At 46.4% G+C, this 24,227-nt stretch overlaps 1 protein-coding gene across 6 annotated transcripts in view; it reads left to right on the top strand.

Moving 5' to 3' along the window:
• Snrk (SNF related kinase) overlaps positions 1-22,399 on the top strand; it is a 55,928-nt gene extending 33,529 nt beyond the window's left edge. For all 6 annotated transcript variants that reach the window (XM_052186908.1, XM_052186906.1, XM_052186907.1 and 3 more), the window contains 4 exons: positions 9,378-9,519; positions 13,991-14,203; positions 16,248-16,382; positions 18,940-22,399. In XM_052186908.1, coding sequence (XP_052042868.1) covers positions 9,378-9,519; positions 13,991-14,203; positions 16,248-16,382; positions 18,940-20,107 — 1,658 coding nt within the window. In that variant the 3' untranslated portion in view covers positions 20,108-22,399. The remainder of the gene's footprint in view (positions 1-9,377; positions 9,520-13,990; positions 14,204-16,247; positions 16,383-18,939) is intronic.
• The last annotated feature ends 1,828 nt before the right edge of the window (positions 22,400-24,227 follow it).

The raw sequence follows: 24,227 nt of genomic DNA, 5'->3' as shown, positions 1-24,227 counted from the left end.
CACACCACATTTGTCTTTAGTGGAGATATTTCTACTTTGTGTTCAAAGTCAAACTGTATAAGACTGAGTGGGAGTTTGAAGTGTTCAGTTTACTACCTGGAACCAACTGTGACGTCACTGTGCCCTGACAAAGCATTCTCTAGTGGGTACCCCTTTGAAAGAGCATCTACACTTGACACATCATGAAAGTGTGCTGCTGTGTCCATACCCTTGTCTCTTCTTCATGTGTGCTGCTGGGTCCACACCCTTGTCTCTTCATGTGTGCTGCTGTGTCCACACCTTTGTCTCTTCATGTGTGCTGCTGTGTCCGCACCTTTGTCTCTCCGTGTGTGCTGCTGTGTCCACACACTTGTCTCTTCATGTGTGCGGCTATGTCCACACCCTTGTCTCTTCATGTGTGCTGCTGTGTCCACACCCTTGTCTCTGTGTGTGTGCTGCTGTGTTCACACCCTTGTCTCTGTGTGTGTGCTGTGTTCACACCCTTGTCTCTTCCTGTGTGCTGCTGTGTCCACACCTTTGTCTCTCTGTGTGTGCTGCTGTGTCCACACCCTTGTCTCTTCCTGTGTGCTGCTGTGTTCACACCTTTGTCTCTCTCTGTGTGCTGCTGTGTCCATACCCTTGTCTTTTCATGTGTGCTGCTGTGTTCACACCTTTGTCTCTCAATGTTGCTATGCCCATGCCCTTGTCTCCATGGTTTTTACTTTGATGATGTAACCATCTCAGACTTTGAGATCAGTACTACAATAAAATTGAATGACAGCTAGGGATTTCCCCCTAGAGCTTATAAAAGGGAGGTAGATCAAAAAGATCTAATTTTGTAAAGGTGTGCATTTGTAACTAATTCTTCACCATTGTCTTTAGCAATTCCTTGAGGGGTTGTTTTGATTAGGTAGAAAATTTGAGGGAATCAGTACATTCAGCTGGACTTAGTCTTGGAATATAACTGGGTGGCTACCTGTGTTTGCTCTGACTTTGGTGTCCCCTTCACCAAGAACGTGCAAATCAGTCTGTCTTGAAGCAGGGAAATGAAGTAGTCAGAACAGCCACCAATACTGCCTGATTCCTTAGATTCCCTGCACATGTTAGTATTGAGATCACAATGACACATGCACGCACATAGACATACATAGCCATATACATCTCTGCACACATATGGACATAGACATACATATACATACATACATACATACATACATACAAACAAACAAACAAACAAAGATGGTCAGTAATCCTAGTTTTAGAAAAAATGTTTTATGACAGCTTTAGATTCTTCTGGAACATGCCTGTGTTTACTAAGTGGTCATAATCTTTGAAGCAGTTACTTGTGTTAAATATAGAAATAATCCACCAGGTAGTGGTGATGCATGCCTTTAATCCCAGCAGTTGGGAAGCAGAGGTTAGCAACTCTCTTAAAGTTCAAGGTTAGCCTGCTCTACAGAGGGAGTTTGGGGACAGCCAGGGCTACACAGAGAACTCTGTCTTGAAAGACCAAAAGAATTAAAAAAAAGACAGGAAGGAAAAGATTGAATTTTTATGTTATGGAAAAATTGATCTGAGTCCCTTGAGGGAACCACACAAATTGCCCCGTTACAAGTGAAGGCTTCCTATCTCCAAGAATGCAAGACTGTGTTGGGGCTTCCTCCCTTCTCCCTTCACTCCCATTCCTGTAAAGAATCTCTCTCTCTCTCTCTCTCTCTCTCTCTCTCTCTCTCTCTCTCTCTCTGTGTGTGTGTGTGTGTGTGTGTGAGAGAGAGAGAGAGAGAGGGAGAGAGAGAGAGAGAGAGAGAGAGAGAGAGAGAGAGCTACTCTATACCCAGAAGCAGCTGATGTCACCAAGAAGTTACCAGAGAAGTGATAGAAGAAAAGATTAGGCTCACAGAGCTAAGTAAGTTGGCTAAGGTGTTCATATTCTTCTCGTGAAGCCATGCTAAAAGAAGTGGCTTGTGGTTTGGTTTGGTTTGGTTTTTCTTGACTATCTTACTTTCTTCACTTATGAAAGCTGTTTCCTGACTGGCATTAGGTTTGTAAAGTGGGATGTGAAGGAATGCTTAGTGTCTTTTGCCTGCCTGGATGAATGTGTGTGCAAACTCACAATGTGGCTGTGGATGTGTGTGTGTGTGTGTGTGTGTGTGTGTATAAGCTCACAGTGTGGATGTATGTGCACAAGCTCACAGTTGTGGATGTGTGTGTGTGTGTGTGTGTTTGAGCACACAGTGTGGCTGTGGATGTGTGTGTAAGCTCACAGTGTGGCCATGGATGTGTTTGTGTGTGTATGCAAGCTCACAGTGAGGATGTGTGTGTATACGCAAGCTCACAGTGTGGCTGATAACTCTTTGGGTTCTTGAACTTTTCCCTGTTTTGACTTGAGCAAACAAGTTTGTACAAGGTGGTAACAGCTGATTAAAGCAAACTGTAACTGATCACCCTCTGCACACTTCTTAGAGGCCTTCTCCTCTTAGCCTTTTTTTTTTTTTTCTTTTTTTTTCTTTTTTTTTTTTTTTTGAAGATGGGAATAAGCACTGCCTGCCCTTGCATCTGGAGCTGCTGCTGTTTCCACAGTATTTACAGATCTGTGCTCTGCATGGTCTCAGGTTCACCGCAGTAGCAGGCCCAGCTGGGTTCAGAGAATGTGTTCTGCATTCAGAGATCTCTGTACAATGGTGAAAAAGTAATGACCACCTACCACTGTGATTTCTGGGTCCTAGGTTGCTAGGCTGGAGGGCGATATGAAGAAGCTTAATGAAGATGAGTAGAATTGTGTCCTTGACTTGGGAGTCACAGGACCTGTAGAGTAAATGGGCAATGCTGTTGCCTAAGCTTAGATGCAGTATAGATGTGCCATTGGTGAGGCTGGGACACAGATGGGGACAATTTGCTCAGAACATTGGCCAGTGGGGAACAGTCCAGACTTGAGCCTTAACATTTTGCTCCTGGCCTCAGAGGTTCATGGCCATCTTTATGTAAAATGTATCTCGTCCCCATAGTCCTACCAGTCCCTACACTGTTCTGAGGGTCAACATTCAGAGTCTGTCTAAGACTAATGTCTCTTAGCTGTAAACCTTGTGTGAAATATTTCACTATGCAGAGGTTCAGAGTGAACATGCCCCTTCTAAAAGGGAGGAATAGGAAAACATGAAAGACTATACCAAAGATTGAAACCCAGCAAGCAAATCAAATTCGATTGTTCCATGGCCAGTGGCTAGACCATACACTGGCATCATCTGAGCTCCTTCCTGTGTCCCTGCCGTTTGCAACACTCATGGGTTCTATGCTGGTTTATATCAGCTTGACACAAGGTAAAGTCATCTGAGAGGAGAGAACTTCAATTAAGACAATAACTTCCATAAGATTGGGCTGTAGGCAAGCTTTTAGGGCATTTTCTTAATTAATGATTGATGGGGAGAGCCCAGCCCATTGTGGGTGAGGCCATCCCTGGACTGATGGTCATGGGTTCTATAAGAAAGCAGACTGAAGCAAGCCATGGGGAGCAAACTAGTAAGTAGCACTCCTCCACGGCCTCTGCATCAGCTCCTGCCTCCAGCTTCCTGCCCTGCTTGAGTATCACACACATAGTACTGAGTTCTGCCAGCTCAAGAACTAATGACCTTGCACCCCTGCTACAGCAGCCTCTAAGTGCCCACATGACTGATCTTGGGAAATAACATTACTACTTGCACAGGGCATCCCTATGATGCTGTCTTTTTAAGTGAATGTTTTAAAATGCTTTTGCATTTCTACACCCTGGAGCCCTCCCTGGGACTAGTGCTAACTGCAGCTTCCCTGTCCTAGCTGTGGCGCACTGATGCCTCTTTCCTAAGCCTTCACTGTGATCATGCTCCATTTCATATTTCTCAAATCCTGCACCTTTGCTTCTGATGTTCCCTGTAAAGCTGGCTGAAAGCAACAGCAGTGATCATGCCTGTTGGGCACCGCCATTGCTGTTCGTGTGTCTGTTGTCTTAGTCCTCTGAATTCTGACCAGAAAGCCCACCCAACAGAAATTATTGCACTCTAGGGCTTCCCTTCTTGGGCCTCCAAACTCATCTCTGTTCTCCCACAAACCCGTTTATAATATTGAAGCCTCATGTACGTGTGTATCACACACGTCACACATCATTACCACACTAAAGTACCAATTGTCTATATTATATTTTGTATTATTGTAACCAAAATTCTTAACAGAAATGAATGAAAGGTTTATGAATTTTCAGTCCATCATCATCAAGGCCATACCTAGTTACCTACCTATACTTTCCAGATCCCTCCTAAAAGCTCTAAACCCCGGGAAATGGCACCACATGTTCAATCCATGAAAGGACCGAGGTTCCGGAGCCCTCACCAGTGTGCCTCATTGCCATGAAGCCTTCCTTGCCAGCCTTCCCACCATCCACACCTTCCTCCTCCTCTTTCTCCTCCTTCTTCTCCTCCTCCTCCTTCTCCTTTTCTTCCTCCTCCTCCTTTTCTTTCTCCTCCTTCTCCTCCCCCTCCTCCTCCTCCTTCTCCTGCATCTCCTTCTCCTCCTCCTCCTTCTCCTCCTCCTCCTCCTGCTCCTCCTCCTGCTCCTCCTCCTCCTCCTCCTTCTTTTCTTCGTCCTGCCTTTGTGTCTCTGGGAACTTAACTCTGTCTTTCCTCAGGGAAATGAGAATCTTGTAAGATCAAACACCTCTACTCTGCCTGGACAGTACCTGCTGTTGCTGAGTAAGGAAGGGCAGTTCATTGCCTCTGAACACTTAGCAAGATTTCAGTGTTCGTCCTCTCCCACGAGATAACTGTCACACCTCCTCTCCCCCTCTGTGTGTGTGTGTGTGTGTATGTGTGTGTGTGTGTATACACATATATATGGAGACCCAAGGTTGGTGTCCAGAAACTTCCCATGGCTCTTCCTTCCATGTTATTCAATGAAGCAGGGTCTCTCAGTCAGACCAGAATGCCCTGAAATGTCTAATCTCACTAGACAGTTTATCATGGGGATGCTGTTTCCATCTTCCAAAGATAGATGCAGGTAGTTGTTCTGCCCATTTGACATATATGTGGGCCTCAGTCTTTATGCTTGCAGAGCAAGCATTTAATCACTGAAGCATCTTTTCTGGCCCAAATCCACACATTTTAAAATCGTTTGTGACTATTCCACATTTGTTTATGGAGTATTTGTTATTACTGCTTGTTTTGTTTTGAGATGGGGTCTCTCAGGCTGACCTCAACTTGTGATCCACTATGTGTATGCCACTGTACCTAGCTAGTAGCCTGTTTGTATCATTTTCCGTTGGCCCCTGAATTGGAAAAAGTAAAATGATTCAAGGACAAAAGAGAGAAGAGAAACAGATCTGGAGTAGAAATAAGTCCTCAGTGTCAGAAGATTGGTTCCAGGGCATACCATATCAAACTCCAGAACACTCAAGTCCCTTGTATATCTATGATAATCTGTCTGTTTTAGCATTAACTGTTAACTTGACAGACTAGAAACCCCTGAAGTCATAGTTGAGTATCTGTCTTTATTGGTTGGCCTCTGCATCATATCTTTGAGGCTAACCAATAAAGACAGCTACTCATATCTTGATTATTAATTGATGTAAGGGGACCAGCCCACTGTGGTGGCCCATCACCTGGGCAGGTGACCATAGTCTGTATAAGAAAGCTAACTGGTTCTGAGCCAGAGTGAGCCAGCCAGTGGTGTTCTTCTGTGGCTTTCTGCCAGCAACTTCATATCCAAGTTCTGACCCTAACTTCCCTCAGTGATGGACTGAGGTGTCAGCCAGATAAATCCTGCCCTCTGGTAAGTTGCTCTTGGTCAGTGTTTCATCACAGCAACAGAAGAAACTAGAACAGTGGCTACACAGACATTTCTGTATGTACACTGTAAGGACTCTATAGATTGCCTGTGTACACAGTGCTATGTACATAGTTGAAGCTACACTGGATGATAAGGACAGCAAGTCTCTGCATGCTCAGTGCTGATCCCTCATCTTTGGGAGGCCTACCTACTTCTGAAGCTGCCTGTTGTGTTACCATATAGTCCTTAACTGAAACACTTCAAATTTTTTCACATTACTTAGTACAGGGCTATATTTCTAAGTTCTTCAACTTGTAAGTAGTTCCACATGGGGAACTTACTTAAGAATTGTCCAGACTGTAGGGTCTGCTTATTGAGTTGCTCTTAGTTGTCCCTCTAACACACAGTAGACAGAATGCTACTATAAATGCTACTATAAAAAATAGGTCATGTGCTTGAGGTAACGACCCTTGCCTTCTACTGCTGTCCTAAGACATGGTAACCAAGGCAACGTGCAGAAGAAAGAGAAGGTGAGTCCTTGACCATCATGGCTCACGGTTGTTTGTAACTTCAGTTCCTGGGGATCCGACACCCTCTTCTGACCTCCATGACACTGCTTGCATGTGGCATGCATGCATACATACATACATACATACATACACACACACACACATTTGTAAAACACTCATATACATAATGTTAATCTTTTAAAACTCACACAGGAGAGTTTACGTTAAATATCAGTTACATACATTTCCTTTTAAAACCTTAAGGTTTTAAATACTTCTCAATAGTGATTTAAAGGACAAGTGTGGTTGGCAGTCATTACTGAAGTTACTTGACTTAGTAGAGCCCTCTGAGATCCACTATCAGAGCAGCCAGCAGGTCAGACCATTCATGCATTCTGAGAGCAGGCCAGCCATGCCTTATGGGTTAGACTGGATGGTCTGTATGTGTGCCTTAATTTCGGCGGCGGCTTGTTCTGCAGCTGTTTGACTGCTTCTCATAAGCATACCCACACCTGAAAAGCCACACTGTGGGGAATGGGTGGATTCTCAATTGTTGCCCTCCTTTTTCATTTAAATCAAAGAAATGATTAACAAATTTTAATTTTCCTAGCTTGGAACTTGCATTATTTGGGGTATTTTAGGCTTTCATGAAAATAGCAGTTGCCTGTTAGCAGGTATGATGACACGGCAATCCTATAGTTCCTAGGTTTTCCTCCAAACCCATATGTGCACACGCGTGTACATGTACATGTGTGGGTGTGTGGGTGTATTTATATTGCACACATATTTTCATTTCTGGAATGAAATTTTGTGATACCTTCTTTAAATTCCTTTTTTTTCCCTGAAAAAAAAAAAAAGTTCAAAAAAAGCCTCACTCTTGTTTTTTCATGGGCCGGCTTATTTAAAGACAAGAGAGGAGGAGGGTAGATACATTATGGTTCCTCCAGTGTTAGTTCCTGCAGCTTCTTACTTGGCAGGGTCTTGTCAGAGCAGAAGTTTGTCCAAAGCTGGGCAGTACTGGGACACTTTAACAACAAGAAACTCCTGCTTTTAAAAAAAATTAATGTTTAAAAACCTTCTAGGGCTGGAGAGATGGCTCAGTGGGTAAGAGCACCGACTGCTCTTCCAAAGGTTATGAGTTCAAATCCCAGCACCCACATGGTGGCTCACAACCATCCTTAAAGAGATCTGGTGTGTCTGAAGACAGCTACAGTGTACTTACATATAATAAATAAATCTTTAAAAAAAAAAAAAAAAAAAAAAAAAAAAACCTTCTAAAATACTGTGTGTGTTAGGGGTGGGAGTGCACATGAGTGCCGTGCGCATGGAGGCTACAAGGGGGCGTGAGATCCTTTGGAGCTGGAGTTACCCGAGGGTATGAGCCACTGTGTGGGCACTGGAACTCAAACTCAGAGCCTCCCAAGAGCAGCTTGTGCTAACAGCTGGGCTGCCTCTGCTCCCCGCCCCCATGTCTCCCCTGTTCTGATGGGTGGGCAGCTCTCACTGTTCACTTGCATGACAACCTTTGTGTATCTCTGAGCTGCAGCTTTCTCCTTTATAAAAAGCCTGTCAGGAGTTGTATGACCCAGTTACCACCCCAGCATGAGGCCAAGAACAACTGAGGTAATGCGGACCTCAGGCAAATCTTTCCCAGTTCAGTTTTAATATTTTATCTTTGATGCTGGATGTGCAATAGTCAGGGGAAAGTGAACCTTGTCCCTTGGCTTAGAAGCCTGGGAACACTTATTTCCTAGTTCTCTTATCAGGCGGGGCTTAAACTCAACTCTTTTTTTTTTAAATATTTTTAATTTCTATATTCTTTGTTTACATTCCAAATGATTTCCCCTTTCCCGGATCCCCCCTCCCCATATGTCCCATAAACCTTCTTCTCTCCCTCCATTCTCCAATCACCTCCCTCCTTTTTCTCTGTCCTTATATTCCCCTCCAATGCTAGATCAATCCTTTCCAGGATCAGGACCCTCTCCATACTTCTTCATGGGAGTCATTTGTTATGCAGTTTGTGCCTTGGGTATTCAGGGCTTCTGGGCTAATTAATATCCACTTATCAGAGATTGCATTCCATGTGTATTCTTTTGTGATTGGGTTACCTCACTTAGGATGATATTTTCCAGATCAAACCATTTGCCTAAAAATTCTGTGAATTCATTGTTTCTAACTGCTGAGTAGTATTCCATTGTGTAAATATACCATATTTTCTGTATCCATTCCTCCTTTGAGGGGCATCTGGGTTCTTTCCAGCTTCTGGCTATTATAAATAAGGCTGCTATGAACATAATAGAGCATGTGTCTTTATTGCATGCTGGAGATTCCTTTGGGTATATGCCCAGGAGAGGTATAGCAGGGTCCTCCGGAAGTGTCATGTCCAGTTTTCTGAGGGACCGCCAGACTGATTTCCAAAGTGGTTGTACCATCTTACAGCCCCACCAGCAGTGGAGGAGTGTTCCTCTTTCTCCACATCCTCGCCAACATCTGCTGTCTCCTGAGTTTTTGACCTTAGCCATTCTGACTGGTGTAAGGTGAAATCTCAGGGTTGTTTTGATTTGCATTTCCCTAATGACTAATGATGTTGAGCACTTCTTAAGGTGCCTCTCGGCCATCCGAATTTCTTCAGGTGAAAATTCTTTGTTTAGATCTGTACCCCATTTTTAATAGGGTTATTTGGTTCCCTGGGGTCTAACTTCTTTAGTTCTTATATTGGATATTAGCCCTCTATCAGATGTAGGGTTGGTGAATATCCTTTCCCAATTTGATGGTTGCCATTTTGTCCTTTTAACAGTGTCCTTTGCCTTACAGAAACTTTGTAATTTTATGAGGTCCCATTTGTCACTTCTTGATCTTAGAGCATAAGCTATTGGTGATCTGTTCAGGAACTTTTCCCCTGTGCCCATGTCCTCAAGGGTCTTCCCCAGTTTCTTTTCTATTAGTTTCAGTGTGTCTGTAAACCCAACTCTTAAGATTTGTAGTCTGCTCTGGATGTTTTTACATTAGGAATAAAATGCTTGCGTTCCTACCTTTCTTCTTCCTGATGTTCCTAGTTTCTAGATACTCCGGTATTTAAATGTTGCCTTTGGTTTGTAGACATATGGAGCCTGGGTGTGATCCTTTTCATGCTGGTGTGTGGGCAGCCGCCCTTCCAAGAAGCCAACGACAGCGAGACCCTGACCATGATCATGGACTGCAAGTACACTGTGCCGCCCCGAGTGTCTGCAGGGTGCAGGGAGTAAGTAAAGCCTGTACACACAGAGCGACTCCGTGAACACACAGGACATACATACCTTCACCACAAGGACTTGAGGCCATTGATTTATGAGATTAAGTTTCCACTGTTATTGTTTGGGGCGCCTGTTAGTATTCAAAACTTTGTTAATGTAGAAGAAAATATTAAGATATTCAACGGGAGAATGCAAAACACCCTTACCCGTGTTTTCAAGAACTTCTTTTGCCTTTCAGCCTCCAGAGTGGTGGTGAAGGCCTTCCCTGGCCACTGCCTTTTTCTTCAAAAGCAAGAGTTGATGCTTCCAGAAAAGAGCTGGGCTTTCCTGTTTGGCAGGAATGTGTTACCCAGTGCCTCCTGACCGTGTCATGGTAGCACGTCTTCATAACAGCATGTCTTATATTCACGTGCCCTCCCACAGTAGAGTAGAGGCAGGGCTTTGGTGTGTGCTACTGTGGGAAGCCAGCACTGGCCGGCACCTTGGAGTTTTTCCATCACCTGTGTGTGAGAGAGGGAATCCTGGGAAAGGGATGTTTGAAGTTAGTGATATGTCTAAATGAACCAGCTGAGATTGTAGCTACCAGTTAAAATATTTTCTTCTGTATTAACAAAGTTTTGAATTTTTCCTGACAAGCTGTAAGGAAGAACTATGCATGAGTGAGGGTTCTCTTTCAGGTGGAGCCCCAACTTGGGCATGGAATTCTACAGACTTAAATACTGGCTTTTCTGCTTACTGCTTATGTGACAGTAGAAAAGTGTACTTGACAGGCTTGCTGTGAAAACTATATGAAGTGATAGTGTAAAGTGTATAGTTGAGGCTGGAGCACGGAAGAGGCTCTGTGTGGTGCTGGTGCTGGTGGCAGTTTGGGTATGGAGCACATGGAGGCTGTTTATTTTAGGGTATAGCACATAGAAGGCTTTCTCTGAGTCTTGGTTGTGATGGTGATTTTAGCCTAGGGTACTTTGGAAGTTCTGACTCCTGCACTGGCTGTTGTTGATCTTAGGCTGGATCACGTCTTCCATTGTGAGTGCCCATCTGCACCTCTGTGTGTGTGTGTGTGAGAGTATATGCACACAAACTTGTGTGCCTGCACATGTAGTGGTGATTTTAGGTCCTTGGTCTTTCTGTTCCCTTTAGGAAGCAAGTGCAAGTTAGATATTTATAGTTCAAGTTTATCGTCTCTTCTTCCAGTTAAAAACAAACAGAAGCATCATCTAGTCACTCTACATCCGCTGTGGCATTTGAAAGACACCAGTTATAGAGACAATATGGTTGCTCCCATTCCCAGAGCGGGGCCTTTGCCTCTGTGTATCCCATCTCAAAGGATTATTTTTAATAACTATGGGACCATTCCAACAAGGGGGAAAAAAAGAACAAAAAATAATCAGCCTTTCCTAATATGTTTCTCTGAGTGGTGTGTTTTAAGGAACACGTCCATTTTATCTGGCTTTCCAGTGTGTTCTGTGAATGACTGTGATGCCTTCACGGTTGGAGCCATGCTCTCCACAGATGCTCCCCCATTTGTCTCGCTTCCCCTGTGACTGTCCCATGACTGGCTTCTGATGCTGTTACCTCACAGCTGTACTGTCTTCCTGTCCTCCTGTCTGTCAGTGTTTGTCTGATGAGGGCTGCTTTCCCATTCAGAACTTTATGCACCTCACTTTTAGAATATTTAGAATCCCCTTCACTATTAGAATACTTTGGACTACAAATGCTTCTGAGACAGGTTAGCCTTTTCACATTGGATATGATCAATAGTCTTTGTTATTCAATTGAAGGTATTTCCTAGTCTTTGTTGTCTTATTTTATGGCTTCCGTGTTTACAAGGTGGTTTTATTTCTAATTAGCTATTGCTTTTGATTGTTAAGTAGCAATATAGTCTGTATGTTACCGTGTTTTCAATTTTTGAGGCTCGTTTATGTCTATCATGAGAATAATTGTTACACTTGAGTTCTTGAAAGAGTGTATTTTCAAGTTGGGGTCAGAGTCTATAGCCATCTTTAAGGGCAAGCTCATTAATTGTTCAAAATTGTTTGCATTTAGAGTTTTCTTCACTGCTCTGAGATTATCTTCTACTGTGATAGTGGCTTTTATTCCTTAAGATTTGTCAGTGTTTGCTTTGAAAGTTGAGATAAAGTTCCTAGATGTGGATGAGTTACAAACTGCTCTGTCTTCCTGATGAATTAAATCAGCCTTCTGTTCTTGGTAGAAGAGAGCCACACGTGTCTTGTGTGGCTGGCATTTCCTCACCTTCCTTGAATCCTGTGGCCTGTTCTGTGTTTCCAGCTGTGGAGCTTGCTCTGCCTGCGGTTGTTGAGATCAGTGGTAGTCGCAGAAGGGGGGCGTCTCTGTTCATGTCTCTGCTGACCTGACTCTGCCCTGGGTGGCCAGCTTTCCTCTCCCACCCTAGCTTCACCCTCAGCCAGTTGGGGAGGTATACACTATTAGTTTCATTTTTAAAAATCTACAGTTAATACTTAGCTGTATTATCTTCTAAAACATTTTTGAAGTCCTAATATTTAACTATTATCTAATTTGTAGTAATTTTTCTGACTCTATGAATTAATATTTTATATAGTCAGATATTGTTGATAATCATTTAGATGTTTAGCACAAACTTTGCTAAGCCCCTCCCAGTTGAATTATATTCTTCCACCAAAATTAAATCCTACAGCTTTTCTTTTGGGAATCATCTATTGGTTAATGCTTCCTTAGGAATGGCTTGCTTTGTGCTGGGTGTGACCATGAAAGCCTTTGCTGAGTACAGAGCTCTGGTTCTTCTTGCTCAGCTATGAAGATGGCCTCCCAGTGTTTCCGAACCCTTTACTGTCACTGAGAAGTCAGAAGTCCGCCATAGAGCTCCTGCTTCAGGTTCTGCAGTTCTCTTGAAGCTTCTGTGCATTTGCTCAGACTCCTAGCCTGTGATTTGCATTCTTGCATGAATTTGGAAAGTTCTCAGCTTTTCTCTCCTCACATAAGCTGCTCTCCTCCTCGTCGTCGTCCTGAGCTCTGGTGCGCGCGCGCTGTCTCCATTGTCTCACTGTCCCCACCTCAGCCTCAGAGGAGATCTGTCTTTACAGTTCATTCATTTATTACAGACAAATTACACTCATTTCATGTATTACATACAAAACTCTTGGCTTTATATTTATTTCATGAATTCTCTTACATTTAATTTTTTAAATGTGTCCTTGTTTTCTTTATTTAATTAGAGAGGTTTTCACTTTTAGAAACTCCCTTTAATTTCTTTTCAGGATTGTCTAGCATAATTTTGCCTATTTCTATTCCCTGGTCATATTTTGGAGTCATATTTTGTTAAAATATGTTTATATTTTAAGCATATTTAACAGTGGAAGTCTGTGCTGTGTGTTCAGCATTTCCAGAGTCTGCATTCTGATTTGCTGTGTGTCAGGGTCTTGCTGGCGGCACTTTATTTCCTTTGTGGGTTTTTATTTGTGCTAGTTTTTGAAGCATTGTTCAGAAATTCTTTACAGTTACATTCTACAGAAAGGATTAGTTCACATCTTCCTTCTCAACTTACTCTGAACAGTGGATTTCTTTCTTGTTTCTCACTGGGAACTGAGATGGAGTTTGCTTTATTTCCAAGAGCTTTCCATAGCCCACTGTCAGTAGCTGCTGCCCGCTGTGTCACCACATGAACCTAGTGCAGCTACCAAGCAGCACAGGGACCCGTGAGGCCACCAGCTGTTTGTCCCTATGACCCACCCCTGCTTTCACTCTCCTTTTAGCTATCAAGTGTTCTGTTTTGTTTTTTTGCCAGTCCACTTCTAAAAATGTATTTCATGGTATTATTCTCATTAGGAGATGTCTTACTCAGGGTTTCTATTCCTGCACAAACATCATGACCAAGAAACAAGTTGGAGAGGAAAGGGTTTATTCAGCTTACACTTCCACACTGCTGTTCATCACCAAAGGAAGTCAGGACTGGAACTCGAGCAGGTCGGGAAGCAGGCGCTGATGCAGAGGCCATGAAGGGATGTTCCTTACTGGCTTGCTTCCCCTGGCTTGCTCAGCCTGCTCTCTTATAGAACCCAAGACTACCAGCCCAGGGATGGCACCACCCACAAGGGGCCCTCCCCCTTGATCACTAATTGAGAAAATGCCTCACAGTTGGATCTCATGGAGGCACTTCCCCAAGTGAAGCTCCTTTCTCTGTGATAATTCCAGCCTGTGTCAAGTTGACACACAAAACCAGCCAGTACAGGAGAGTTGTTCATTATTACAGCACAGGCTGCTAGTGTTGTGCCCAGTGTGTCTTTGAGCAGCAGAGGGTTCCATCATCAGTACAGTAAGAGGCTGGGATCGAAATTTTATAAATACAGTGGCACCAGATTCTCATTCGGCAGTGAACCTAGTTAAATTGCTTGTGACTATGTAAGAAACAGGCTTGTTGGTAACAGCCATCATTACTAGCTCTTGCAGTTTGCCTCAGTAATGGGCTACCTTTCTTCACAGCCTGATCACACGGATGCTGCAGAGAGACCCCAAAAGGAGAGCCTCTTTGGAAGAGATTGAAAGCCACCCTTGGCTCCAGGGAGTGGACCCCTCACCAGCCACAAAGTATAACATTCCTCTGGTGTCCTACAAGAACCTCTCTGAAGAAGAACACAACAGCATCATCCAGCGCATGGTGCTTGGGGACATCGCGGACCGAGATGCCATCGTAGAGTATGTGCTTGTCACACTGGGGGCAGGTCTCGGAGTCTGCTTCCTGTGGCCTGCAGACACTAACGGCCATGTTGCTGACTTTGCTTACTGCTGGGACTGACTTCCTGACTAAGAACATTTAAGGGAGGAAGGGTTTAGTTCTGACCTGTAGTTTAAGGGAATGGAGTCTAATTTGGTGGGGAGGTGTGGTGGCAGGGTCAGGAGGTCGGCTAGTCCCGGTGCTTCTGCCGTCCGGAAGCAGGGAGTAAAGAAGAAGCAGAGCCAGGCTGGAAACCACGAGGTCTGCCCCGGGGCTCACTTCCTCGCCTCTCTTCACCTCCTAAAGGTGCCTCAGTTTTCTCGCACACATTGTCATTTGGGGACCCAGGGTTCAAACATAAGCCTAGGGGGCTTTCCACATTTAAGCCGGAGCACAGATGGAGCTCCCAGCCGGCACACATGTGTCCGTGCCCTCTAGCGTCTCTGGCCCCGGGCCCAGCCCGTGAGCTTTTGTGGTCCTTTCATTCTAGTGGACAGGTAAGCCAGTGTCAGCTGAGGGCAGGTCTGTGTTGATGCATGTGGAGGAGGGGTGGGGTAGGTACACAGAGTCTCTGGAAGTGTCCCATCATCCCCAGGTCCCACTGCAAGTGCAGAAATCAGCAGCATGGCAGCTCAGCATGCATTTTGTGGGTCTGTCACACGCTGTCTCTGGCTGTACTGTACTTAGGATAGAATGAATGGTCCCAGCCTGAAGGATTTGCCGTCTACTCCTTGAGCCTCTGCACTGTCCCGGAACCTGCACATTAGTTAGTTGCTCATGAAATCTGCCAAAACAAGGGCCATTGTTTTGTCACCTTTGTAGTGTAGAGCAGAAAGCAGAGTGATAGCAGCAGCTCTGTGTGTCTGCTCTGCTCCAGTGACAGGTCACCGGGTAAGAGCTCCTGTCTACAAGTAGCAGACAGAGCACAGCCACAGGTGAAGAGCAGCAACTTCATGTACTTATACCACAACTCAGGGAAACAGGAGAGAGGTAACCATGGGATGGCCACTTAGGTCTGCATGTGGCATCTCAAGTCTTCTGACTGGGAAACAGGTTGAGTAGCAGCTGTGCCCAGTGGGAGCTCTTGTCTCTGGGAAGGGTCATAGCTACAGACAAGATGCACCCCTTTAGAGTAGTTTTAGTGTAGTAAAACTAAGTATTTGTAGAAAGAAAGCCAGGCTTTTTAACTTGACCTTAGTTTTCTGTAGGATCCAGGTGCTTATGAGTTTTTGTTAGTTTGTGCTCAACCATTTAAATGACCTGAGAAAGCACAGGACGCTTGCTGCTTCTCTAGAGTGGTCTCAGACCTAGACTCCTCGTGTGCACTGCAGTTTTCAGGCCAGAGGTTTATAGAAACCAGAGCTCTGCGTTTTTAAGGCTTGTGAGGTTGCTCTGTGGCCGCCAGCTGCAGGAGGCGGGTGAGGCCATACACTTTGTTAGGTCTGCCGCAGCTAGCCAGCATGCTGCCTGCCTTGACAGTGTCCTGTGAACGCTGCTGTTTAAATGGATGCAGGAAGAGGGAGATTGTCCTCAGGGAGAGGGTGATTGCCCTGACTTCTCTCCAGTGCCTAAACTGCTAGTGGATCAAGAGTAGAACTGCTCCAACCATTCTGATTGGTATTGCTCACAGAGCGCCTCAAGGCATGGGCCTTGTCCTCAGTCCAGTCTTCTCACAGAAGCAAAGAATCCTCCTCAGCAAAACCCAACTTCATATGGCACCACAGTTCCAGAAAACGCACCGCTCTTGGAAGCCTCGGTGCCTTTCTTATGTCCAAGATGCTAACCCCATCCGGCCACAGCAGCAGTCAGCTCTCCTCACTGATCTGAACATCTTTATTCAGTTGATTTTTTTCAGATTTCAGTTACAACCTAAACAACTACAGGGTTTTGTTCTTTCTAGTTTATAATTTTGTCTCAATTTAAAAGCTTCCTAGATACTGGATTTCATTAGGTGATACTATTTTTTTAAATCTTAACAAAAACCTAGCTGTGTAGCTCCTGCTTGTTTTTGGTTTCTTTCCTCAGAGCCCTGGAGACCAACAGGTACAACCACATCACCGCCACTTACTTCTTGCTTGCTGAAAGGATCCTGAGAGAAAAACAAGAGAAGGAGATACAGACCAGGTCTGCGAGCCCCAGCAACATCAAGGCCCAGTTTAGGTGAGAAAAGTTAATCCCTCCACTGAAGGAAAATAACTTAATCAGTAAGTTAACATTGTGAAGTAGGGAACTGTTTGTTGATGGTTCACAGTTCTCCAAGCAGGACCGGCCTCATCCTCATAGTGCCAAGGCTGCTTTCCACAGAGCTCACAGCACGTTCCTCTGAGGTATGCAGCAGTGGCTGTTCCCAGTACCTAGGTGTCTCACTCTTGTTTCCTTCGAGATTTCCTCCAAGAGCAGTGTGGATTCCCTGGTAATCACTTGGAAGGCTTTTTGAAATAGGGAACTTTTGGGATTTCAGAGCTTGGACAGCTAGATCACTCCGTTGATGTTCGTGCTGTTGGATCGCAGGAACATAACATCTCTGCTTTACCTGAATACCACTGCTGACCTCCTGAGGCTGTGAGGAGGGGCTCGGCGAGTGACCAGAGCCCTCACTGAGGTTGATCCTCCAGCTTGCTTGGTGGGATGAACCCCACTGTCCTGCAAGCCTGTGTGACCTGTCTCAGATTCTTTGCCTGCAGAGGGGGCTTGTCAGGATGCCTCTTTTGTTGACTAGATTTCAGAACATTCATCCACATAGCTCTGGTGGCGGACTCTGACCAAGCAGTACCCTCCAGGCACTCAGTTTCTTTTGCTGCTCTGTTCTGTTAAGATGCAATCTTTGCCCTGTTGGGCTCTACCAGTTGTTGCCATTTTGGACAGGTGAGTCACATCATATGCTCAGGAAAGATGACCGACAAACTGTAATTTTCACAGTGACAGCCAGTGGGGGAAGGGTACTCGTGGGTGTTTGTGGTCCTCTGGGTTTTGCTTTAGGTTGTGGAAAGGAGAGAAGAGGCAGCCTGTGCCCTGCCTTGCTCCTGCTTCTGCACTCCGCTCCCTGCTGAAGCTCCTGCTCAGTGCTCCCTGGTTGGCTAGTTCCCCACTTGGTGGCCCTGTAAGGCCCGCTGAGCGCCAGCTCCAGCAGGCACTTCTTCCTCCCCTGCAGTTTCTCCAAATTTGGGGAAAATGTCTTTGGAAGCATATTTACAACCGTAGGTCACATAGTAGCTGTTGTAAATGCCCCTGGCATCAGTACAGTTTCTGGTGTCCACCCTTCCCTCTGGCAGTCTAGAGAACCTGCCAACACCAGCAACTCCAGATTGAAGGGCAATGTTTAAGTAACAGTTTTTGCTATCCAGTAGTACCCTTGTGTGGGTATTAAGAATGAGGTATTTATACTAGCAGGGCTGTTCATTAGAGAAGAGGGTTGTCTCCAGAACTCTGTCCTTTAAGTTGATTAACCCATCTCCATTTCTTCTGATCAGTCCTGAGCTGTCACACCATCCTCTAAAATTGTTGTACTCATAAAGGCTGCAGTGAGAGAAAGGGGGATGTGGGGGAGAAAACGAGGGAGGGAATGTGTGTATGTAGATGTGTGTGTACATGTTCATATATAGGTGGTGTGTATAAATGTGTGCATATGAGCCTGTCCATGTATGTAGGTGTGCATGTGTATATGTAGATGGAATGTGTGTAGCATGCGTGTATATGTGAGATACTATATCTAGATTATGTATGTAGGTATGCATTTGAGTATATGATAGTATATCATGTTTATAGGTATGCACATGAACATATATGCAAGTATGCATGTGTGTCTGGGTGTTTGTGAGCATGTGTACAGGTGTGTATGTATGTATGAAGGTGTATATGTGACTGGGTGTATGAGCATGTATGCAGGTGTGCCTGTGTGGGTGTGTGTGAGCATGTATGCAGGTATGCACGTGTGTCTGTTTGTGTGCAAGCATGTATACAGGTGTGTGTGAGCAAGTATGCAAGTATGCATGTGTCTGGGTGTGTGTGTGAGCATGTATGCAGGTGTGCATGTGTGTCTGGGTGTGTGTGAGCATGTATACAGGTATGTGTGAGCATGTATGCAGGTGTGCATGTGGGTGTGTGTGAGCATGTATGTAGGTGTGCATGTGTGTCTGGGTGTATGAGCATGGTGCAGGTGTGTGTGTGTATGTATTCAGGTGTGGGTATAAGTGTGTGATGTTGAGGTTTAGGAAGAGCTTGGGCTTCCCCAGCATCTCTCTGCCCCATTTATTTTCTGACAGATATAGTATGATGAAGTTACCACATGAGCATGTCCTCAAGTCACATCTGCCCACTGGGGTCCTTGCTGATGAACCTAAAATGCTTTTCACATGTGGGAATTCTATCCTAACTCTGTGTGCATGCAACTTTATGAAGGCATGTGTGCATAGTTTGCCTGTGGAGGCTCAGGGACACCTTGGGTTTGGTCCTCACCTTCTACCTTCTTTGAAACGGGGTCTTCTCTGCCATCTGTGCAGGTGTTCCTGGTCAGTGGTTCTGGGACTTCTCCAGTCGCCATCCACCATCTTGTGATGGTGCTGGGATAACATGTGCGCTGCCTGCCACATCTGACTTTCCATGGGTGGTTAGCACATGAAAGCAGGTTCTTAACACTTGGGCAGTAAACACTGAGCTGTTTATCTCCCCAGAATAGGCCAGCAACTACATGACAATTTCTTTTTCCTCTGTCACACAGGCAGTCATGGCCAACCAAAATTGATGTGCCCCAAGACCTTGAAGATGATCTCACTGCCACCCCTCTGTCACACGCCACAGTCCCTCAGTCTCCTGCTCGTGCTGGTGACAGTGTCCTCAATGGCCACAGAAGCAAAGGCCTGTGTGACACAGCCAAGAAAGATGAGCTTCCGGAGCTGGCTGGGCCGGCACTGTCCACTGTTCCACCTGCAAGCCTGAAGCCCGCAGCCAGTGGGCGCAAGTGTCTCTTCAGGGTGGAAGAAGATGAGGAGGAGGAGGAGGAGGACAAGAAGCCTGTGTCCCTGTCCACGCAGGTGGTGCTGCGCCGGAAGCCATCAGTCACCAATCGCCTGACATCTCGAAAGAGTGCCCCGGTGCTCAACCAGATCTTTGAGGAGGGCGAGTCTGACGATGAATTTGACATGGACGAGAACCTGCCACCCAAGCTGAGCCGGCTGAAGATGAACATTGCTTCACCAGGCACAGTGCACAAGCGCTACCACCGCAGGAAAAGCCAGGGCCGTGGCTCAAGTTGCAGCAGCTCTGAGACCAGTGATGATGACTCCGAGAGCCGCCGGCGGCTGGACAAGGACAGTGGCTTTGCTTACTCGTGGCACCGGCGTGACAGCAGTGAGGGGCCACCAGGCAGTGAGGGTGATGGCAGTGGCCAGAGCAAACCTAGCGGCGGTGGTGGTGTGGACAAGGCCAGCCCAGGCGAGCAGGGGACGGGTGGTGGTGGCCAGGGAGGCTCAGGTGGGACCCCTTCAGGTTCAGCAGGCTCCTCACGACGCTGTGCAGGCCCTGACTCCTCCTCATCCTCCCCCGCCTCAGCCTCTGCTGCTCCTCGTGGTGCAGAGCTGGTGCAGAGCCTCAAACTTGTGAGCCTGTGCCTTGGCTCGCAGCTGCATGGCGCCAAGTACATTCTGGACCCGCAGAAGGCCTTGTTCCCCAGCGTGAAAGTGCAGGAGAAGTCCACGTGGAAGATGTGCATCAGCACCCCCGGCCCCAGCCCCTCCGCTGACCTTGACCCGGTGAGGACCAAGAAGCTGAGGAACAACGTGCTCCAGCTACCTCTGTGCGAAAAGACCATCTCCGTGAACATCCAGCGCAGCCGCAAGGACGGGCTGCTCTGCGCCGCCAGCCCCGCCAGCTGCTGCCACGTCATCTGACCTGTAGAGCGCTCACTTCATCTGTTCTGACGTGACAATGCATGTTCTTTGTGCATGCTGCTACACGCTACTTTTCTTTTCCAGCCGAAAAGTCTACTGTGTGATTTTACATTCATGATTTTCAGTGTGGATGACCAGGATGAAATGTGTATCTGGAACAAACGTAAATGGAGCGCTTAGAAATTCATGTTCTGCACTTAACCTGGAGGGAAAATGCTTTCATTTCCTTGTGAAAAGCCCAAATTCCTGTCCTGACCTCCGGTGATAGGGAAACTCCATGCTCTGAGGCACACTGGTGCCCGAGACAGAACCAAAGCAATAACGTGGTGATGCCCACAGGCCTGGGAGGAGCGACCCCGCTGCCAGCCCCCCAGGGCCTGTGCACCAAGAACCTTAGAGCCACGGTTTGAGCACCCACACCTGTTTGTCTTAAACAATAGTGCAAAAGCAGTTGGGGCTCTTACATTTTCATCGACAGGTTTTGTTTGTAGTAGGTGAGATCAGCTACTTAGCTTTGTGAGGCAGCTTACCCCGTAGAATTACAAGGAGACAATCTTTTGTGAGGCGATGAGATGAACTCAAGTCTTAATTCTATTTAGAGTGTGTATGTCTATCTGACAGAAAAAACAAAAGAGGCTCTGTGTAAGTTTCCCCTGCAGGACACAAGGCAGGGTTTCCTTCAACCTGTGTGGAGAGGAGAAGCGGAGGGCCTGCTGGCCTGCTGGGCTGCTGCAGCAGCCACTGCGCACAGGTGGCAGCCAAGTCAGAACTCTGATGAGGAAGCAGAACTTCCTGAGGTGGTTTTTCAGGAGCTTGGTGGTGAGGTGGCTCAGGTTTCTTCCATTCCGTGGCTCAGCTGTGAAGAGCGGCTGATAAGAACCTCCTCAGGGAAGGGTAGTGCTCCTTGGGAGCCCTCAGAGGCACTCGCTGCCTTCCTGCCTTCCTGCTCTCGCGCGTGCTCCAGTCCTCCCCGCCCCGCGCCGACCACTTGGACTGACAGCTTCCCCAGGCGCCCCCTATGCCTGTCCTCCCTGATCCTGGGACGCCCAGATGCTGGGTTTTCACACGGTGCCCAAGGGGGGTGAAAGCAGTGTTTAAGCGGCCTATGGGGCAGGTGTGGCCGGCCCAGGGTCCTTTCCTCACTCTTCAGCTGCTGCCCTGTTCCCAGGTGACAGGAGCAGCTGAGCATGTGATTCGGAGCAGGCAGGACAGGCCACCACTTTGCTCAGTGCTTGCTCGGTGACTGCTACTTTAGGGTTAGTGTATATTACTCAGAACTTCACAGTGTAACCTGATTAAGTAAAGTGATACTTAAGATACTTCCTAGAGCTAGCTAACTGCTTGTGCTGTAAGCTGCAGTCCCGTTCAGTGTGACATTCACAGAGTTGAGAGCTGTGAGGGTAGACGTGGGTGAAGCCATAGAGCACATTTGCTTGAAATTCTTAAGCAGGGATCTTCCAAGGGCCAGAGACCAGTGTGGCTCTCCGAGACAGAGCCACATCTGTGTGAGCCAGGAGGGATGTCTATAAGGGGCATTGCAATAAACTGTCACAGCTGTTTTCCAAGTAATGTACATAACTCCTCTGTAGTCACGTCCAGCCTCTGAGTGGCGCCTCTGAACTCAACCGTATGCGTTTGGTCTCCAGTGGTTTTTCTATTCAGGTGTATATACGGTGCTCACTTTAGATCAGCAGTGTTGGCCATTTATGCTGCAGAGCTGTGTCATAGCCTTATTAGTTGTGTGTGGTTGGTGACCCTCTGGGTACACAAATGTCTGTTGAGTGCTGTCTTACCCATTTGTTGACAAGTGGATGTCTGTGCATGTGTTGTGTGTCATGGGGTGTCGTCACAGAGGGAGGGAGCAGAACCATCACCCCGATAGTGGACCAAACTACTTCCTTGCTCTAGCCAGTGACTTGTCCCCTAACTTGTCTTCAGAAGTCACATAGAGTTACAGTAGTGTATAAATTAAATATTGTGGGAAAAGTTAGTCTTGTATTTTTCTGTGTATATATATATATATACATATATATATATAAATAAATAAAATTATGTACTTCTGGAATTCTATCTGTATTTAAAGATGTGACAATCTTGACACCGATTTTAATAGTCATGAGCCCGAACAAAGATGTCCTAGGAGCCAGAGTTGGTATGTGCTGAGAACACAAACTTGTCAGCTAATTGGTCAGTTGCCTCTAGTTTTGGCCAATTCATTTTCCTTGTGTGAACATTGACAGGTATGTGACAGATGGGAAATAATCCAATAATAAAGTGACATACTGATGTTCAGCACTAGAAGCCGAGTGTGTTCTTTTTATAAGACGTGCCCAGCCCAGTACTAGGAGAGGCGAGGTGCTTCCTAGGGGCCCTGCATTCCTATCACTTGGTGGGGCTGAAGACCACAGTCCTGCCCACCAGTGTCAGGTGGCCCCAGGGCAGACATTAAACCCTCTGGACAGAAGGAATCCAGAAGTGTAATTCTGTTTCACTTCTTGTCCTCATTTGGCTGGTTCCTACTTTAGCAAACAAAGCCATTAAAACTGCCACATGCTCCCATAGTCTGCTTTGTGTGTCTGCACATGATCTGCCCTTCCTTTACAGTGGTCCCAGGGTGCCCTCTCCCTGGCAGCATGAGGCCTGTCTTAGTCATCACCAGCCACTCTAGTCAAAGCTGCCCCACCTGCAGCCTGCTTCCTCACATTGCTGGCACACTAGGTCCTCTTACTGCTGCATCCTGGCCTGACAACTTTGTTGGTCAGTATGACCTCCATTTGCAAAATCCAGAAGGCAGATCTTGGAATGACTTGAGAGGCATCTCATGTGGCACAGTATTTGACTGTTACACAATTCCGTGGGTTTTAGAGCTTTCAGTGGTTTGTATAACTGTTTCCATAATCCATTTTCACATAATCCAAAATAAGGTCTTGTGTCAAGATCTGCTTTCTTTTTCCTCTGCTTTCTCACAGTCCTCGGCAGTCACGGCCCAGGGTCCAACATCAGTCCTGTGAGAGAATTTGCCAAGTTGGGCTCTTCCAGCTAGAGATGTGCCTTCTTTCCAGACTCCCCTTCCTCCCAGCCTCAGTGGGACGACTCAAAGTTGACTTCCATCAACTCGTGCAGACTCAAGACCATAGGCCAGCAAGCCTTCCAGACATTCCCATCTTTCCCCCAGGGACACATTTCTGCCACCTTTGACTCATACCTAGACACATCTAGCCAGCATGTCAGTCTCCCAGGCCTTTGAAATTCTTCCTGTCCTGATGGTCTCCCCCGCCCCCCCAAATGGCAACTGCAGACGTTCTATGAACCAGAATTCTTGGTAGCGGCCTGCATTGGTTACTTGTCTCCACCTGGCTGACAGTTTAAAGGAGGCAGGGTATGTTTTGGCTCAAGAGTAAAAAGCCCACCTTAGTGGGGAAGGCATGGAGGTGGGAGCTTGGGCTAGCCATAGATTGTTGTGTTGCATCTAGAGTCGGGAATCAGTTTGTATGCTGCTGCTTGGTTCTCCTTATTTGTCTGTTAGGGTAGGTTTTTCTACCTCAGCTAATCTTTAATTCCTCACCGGCCTCCTCCCCAAAGGCTAAATCTAGATAATCCTCCCTGGTAAGGATGGCGACCCTAGATCCTACTCCACCCCTTGCTAACTCGGCTTCTAAACCCAGCACGTCTACCCTTCCCATAGGTCCATGGCTGTCTCAATGCAAATGACGTTTGGTCTAACTTCAAAAGCCCCATAGTCTTTAACAGTTCCAGCATATCTTAAAAAGATGAGCCCAGGTCTCATCTGAAATGCAAAGCAGTGTGTGTCTTCGCTATGAGCACCTATAAAATAAACAAGCTTCCAGCATACAAGGGTTCATAGTAAACATCTCTACCCCAAGAGAAAACAGGTGCATGACCGGGAAAGACCAGGCCGACATAGGACAGAAGCCATTGGTCCTGCAGCTCCTTGGCTGGCAGCAGAGGCTTGTAATGGAATCTCTGGGCTCCAAAGGACCTTCAGCCCTGCCCCTGCAGCACCTATGGCCTCTCTCTTGGCTATTTCCACTCCGCACCTGCAGCTTTCCTCAGCGGAGGTCCTATGCTTCTGACCACTAACATCTTTGGGTCTCCACTG

The sequence above is a fragment of the Apodemus sylvaticus genome, chromosome 7, assembly GCF_947179515.1.
Source record: "Apodemus sylvaticus chromosome 7, mApoSyl1.1, whole genome shotgun sequence".
Taxonomy (NCBI): Eukaryota; Metazoa; Chordata; class Mammalia; order Rodentia; family Muridae; genus Apodemus; species Apodemus sylvaticus.
The sequence above is the reverse complement of the archived record's forward strand: the minus strand, read 5'-3'. Positions and strand labels throughout refer to the sequence as shown.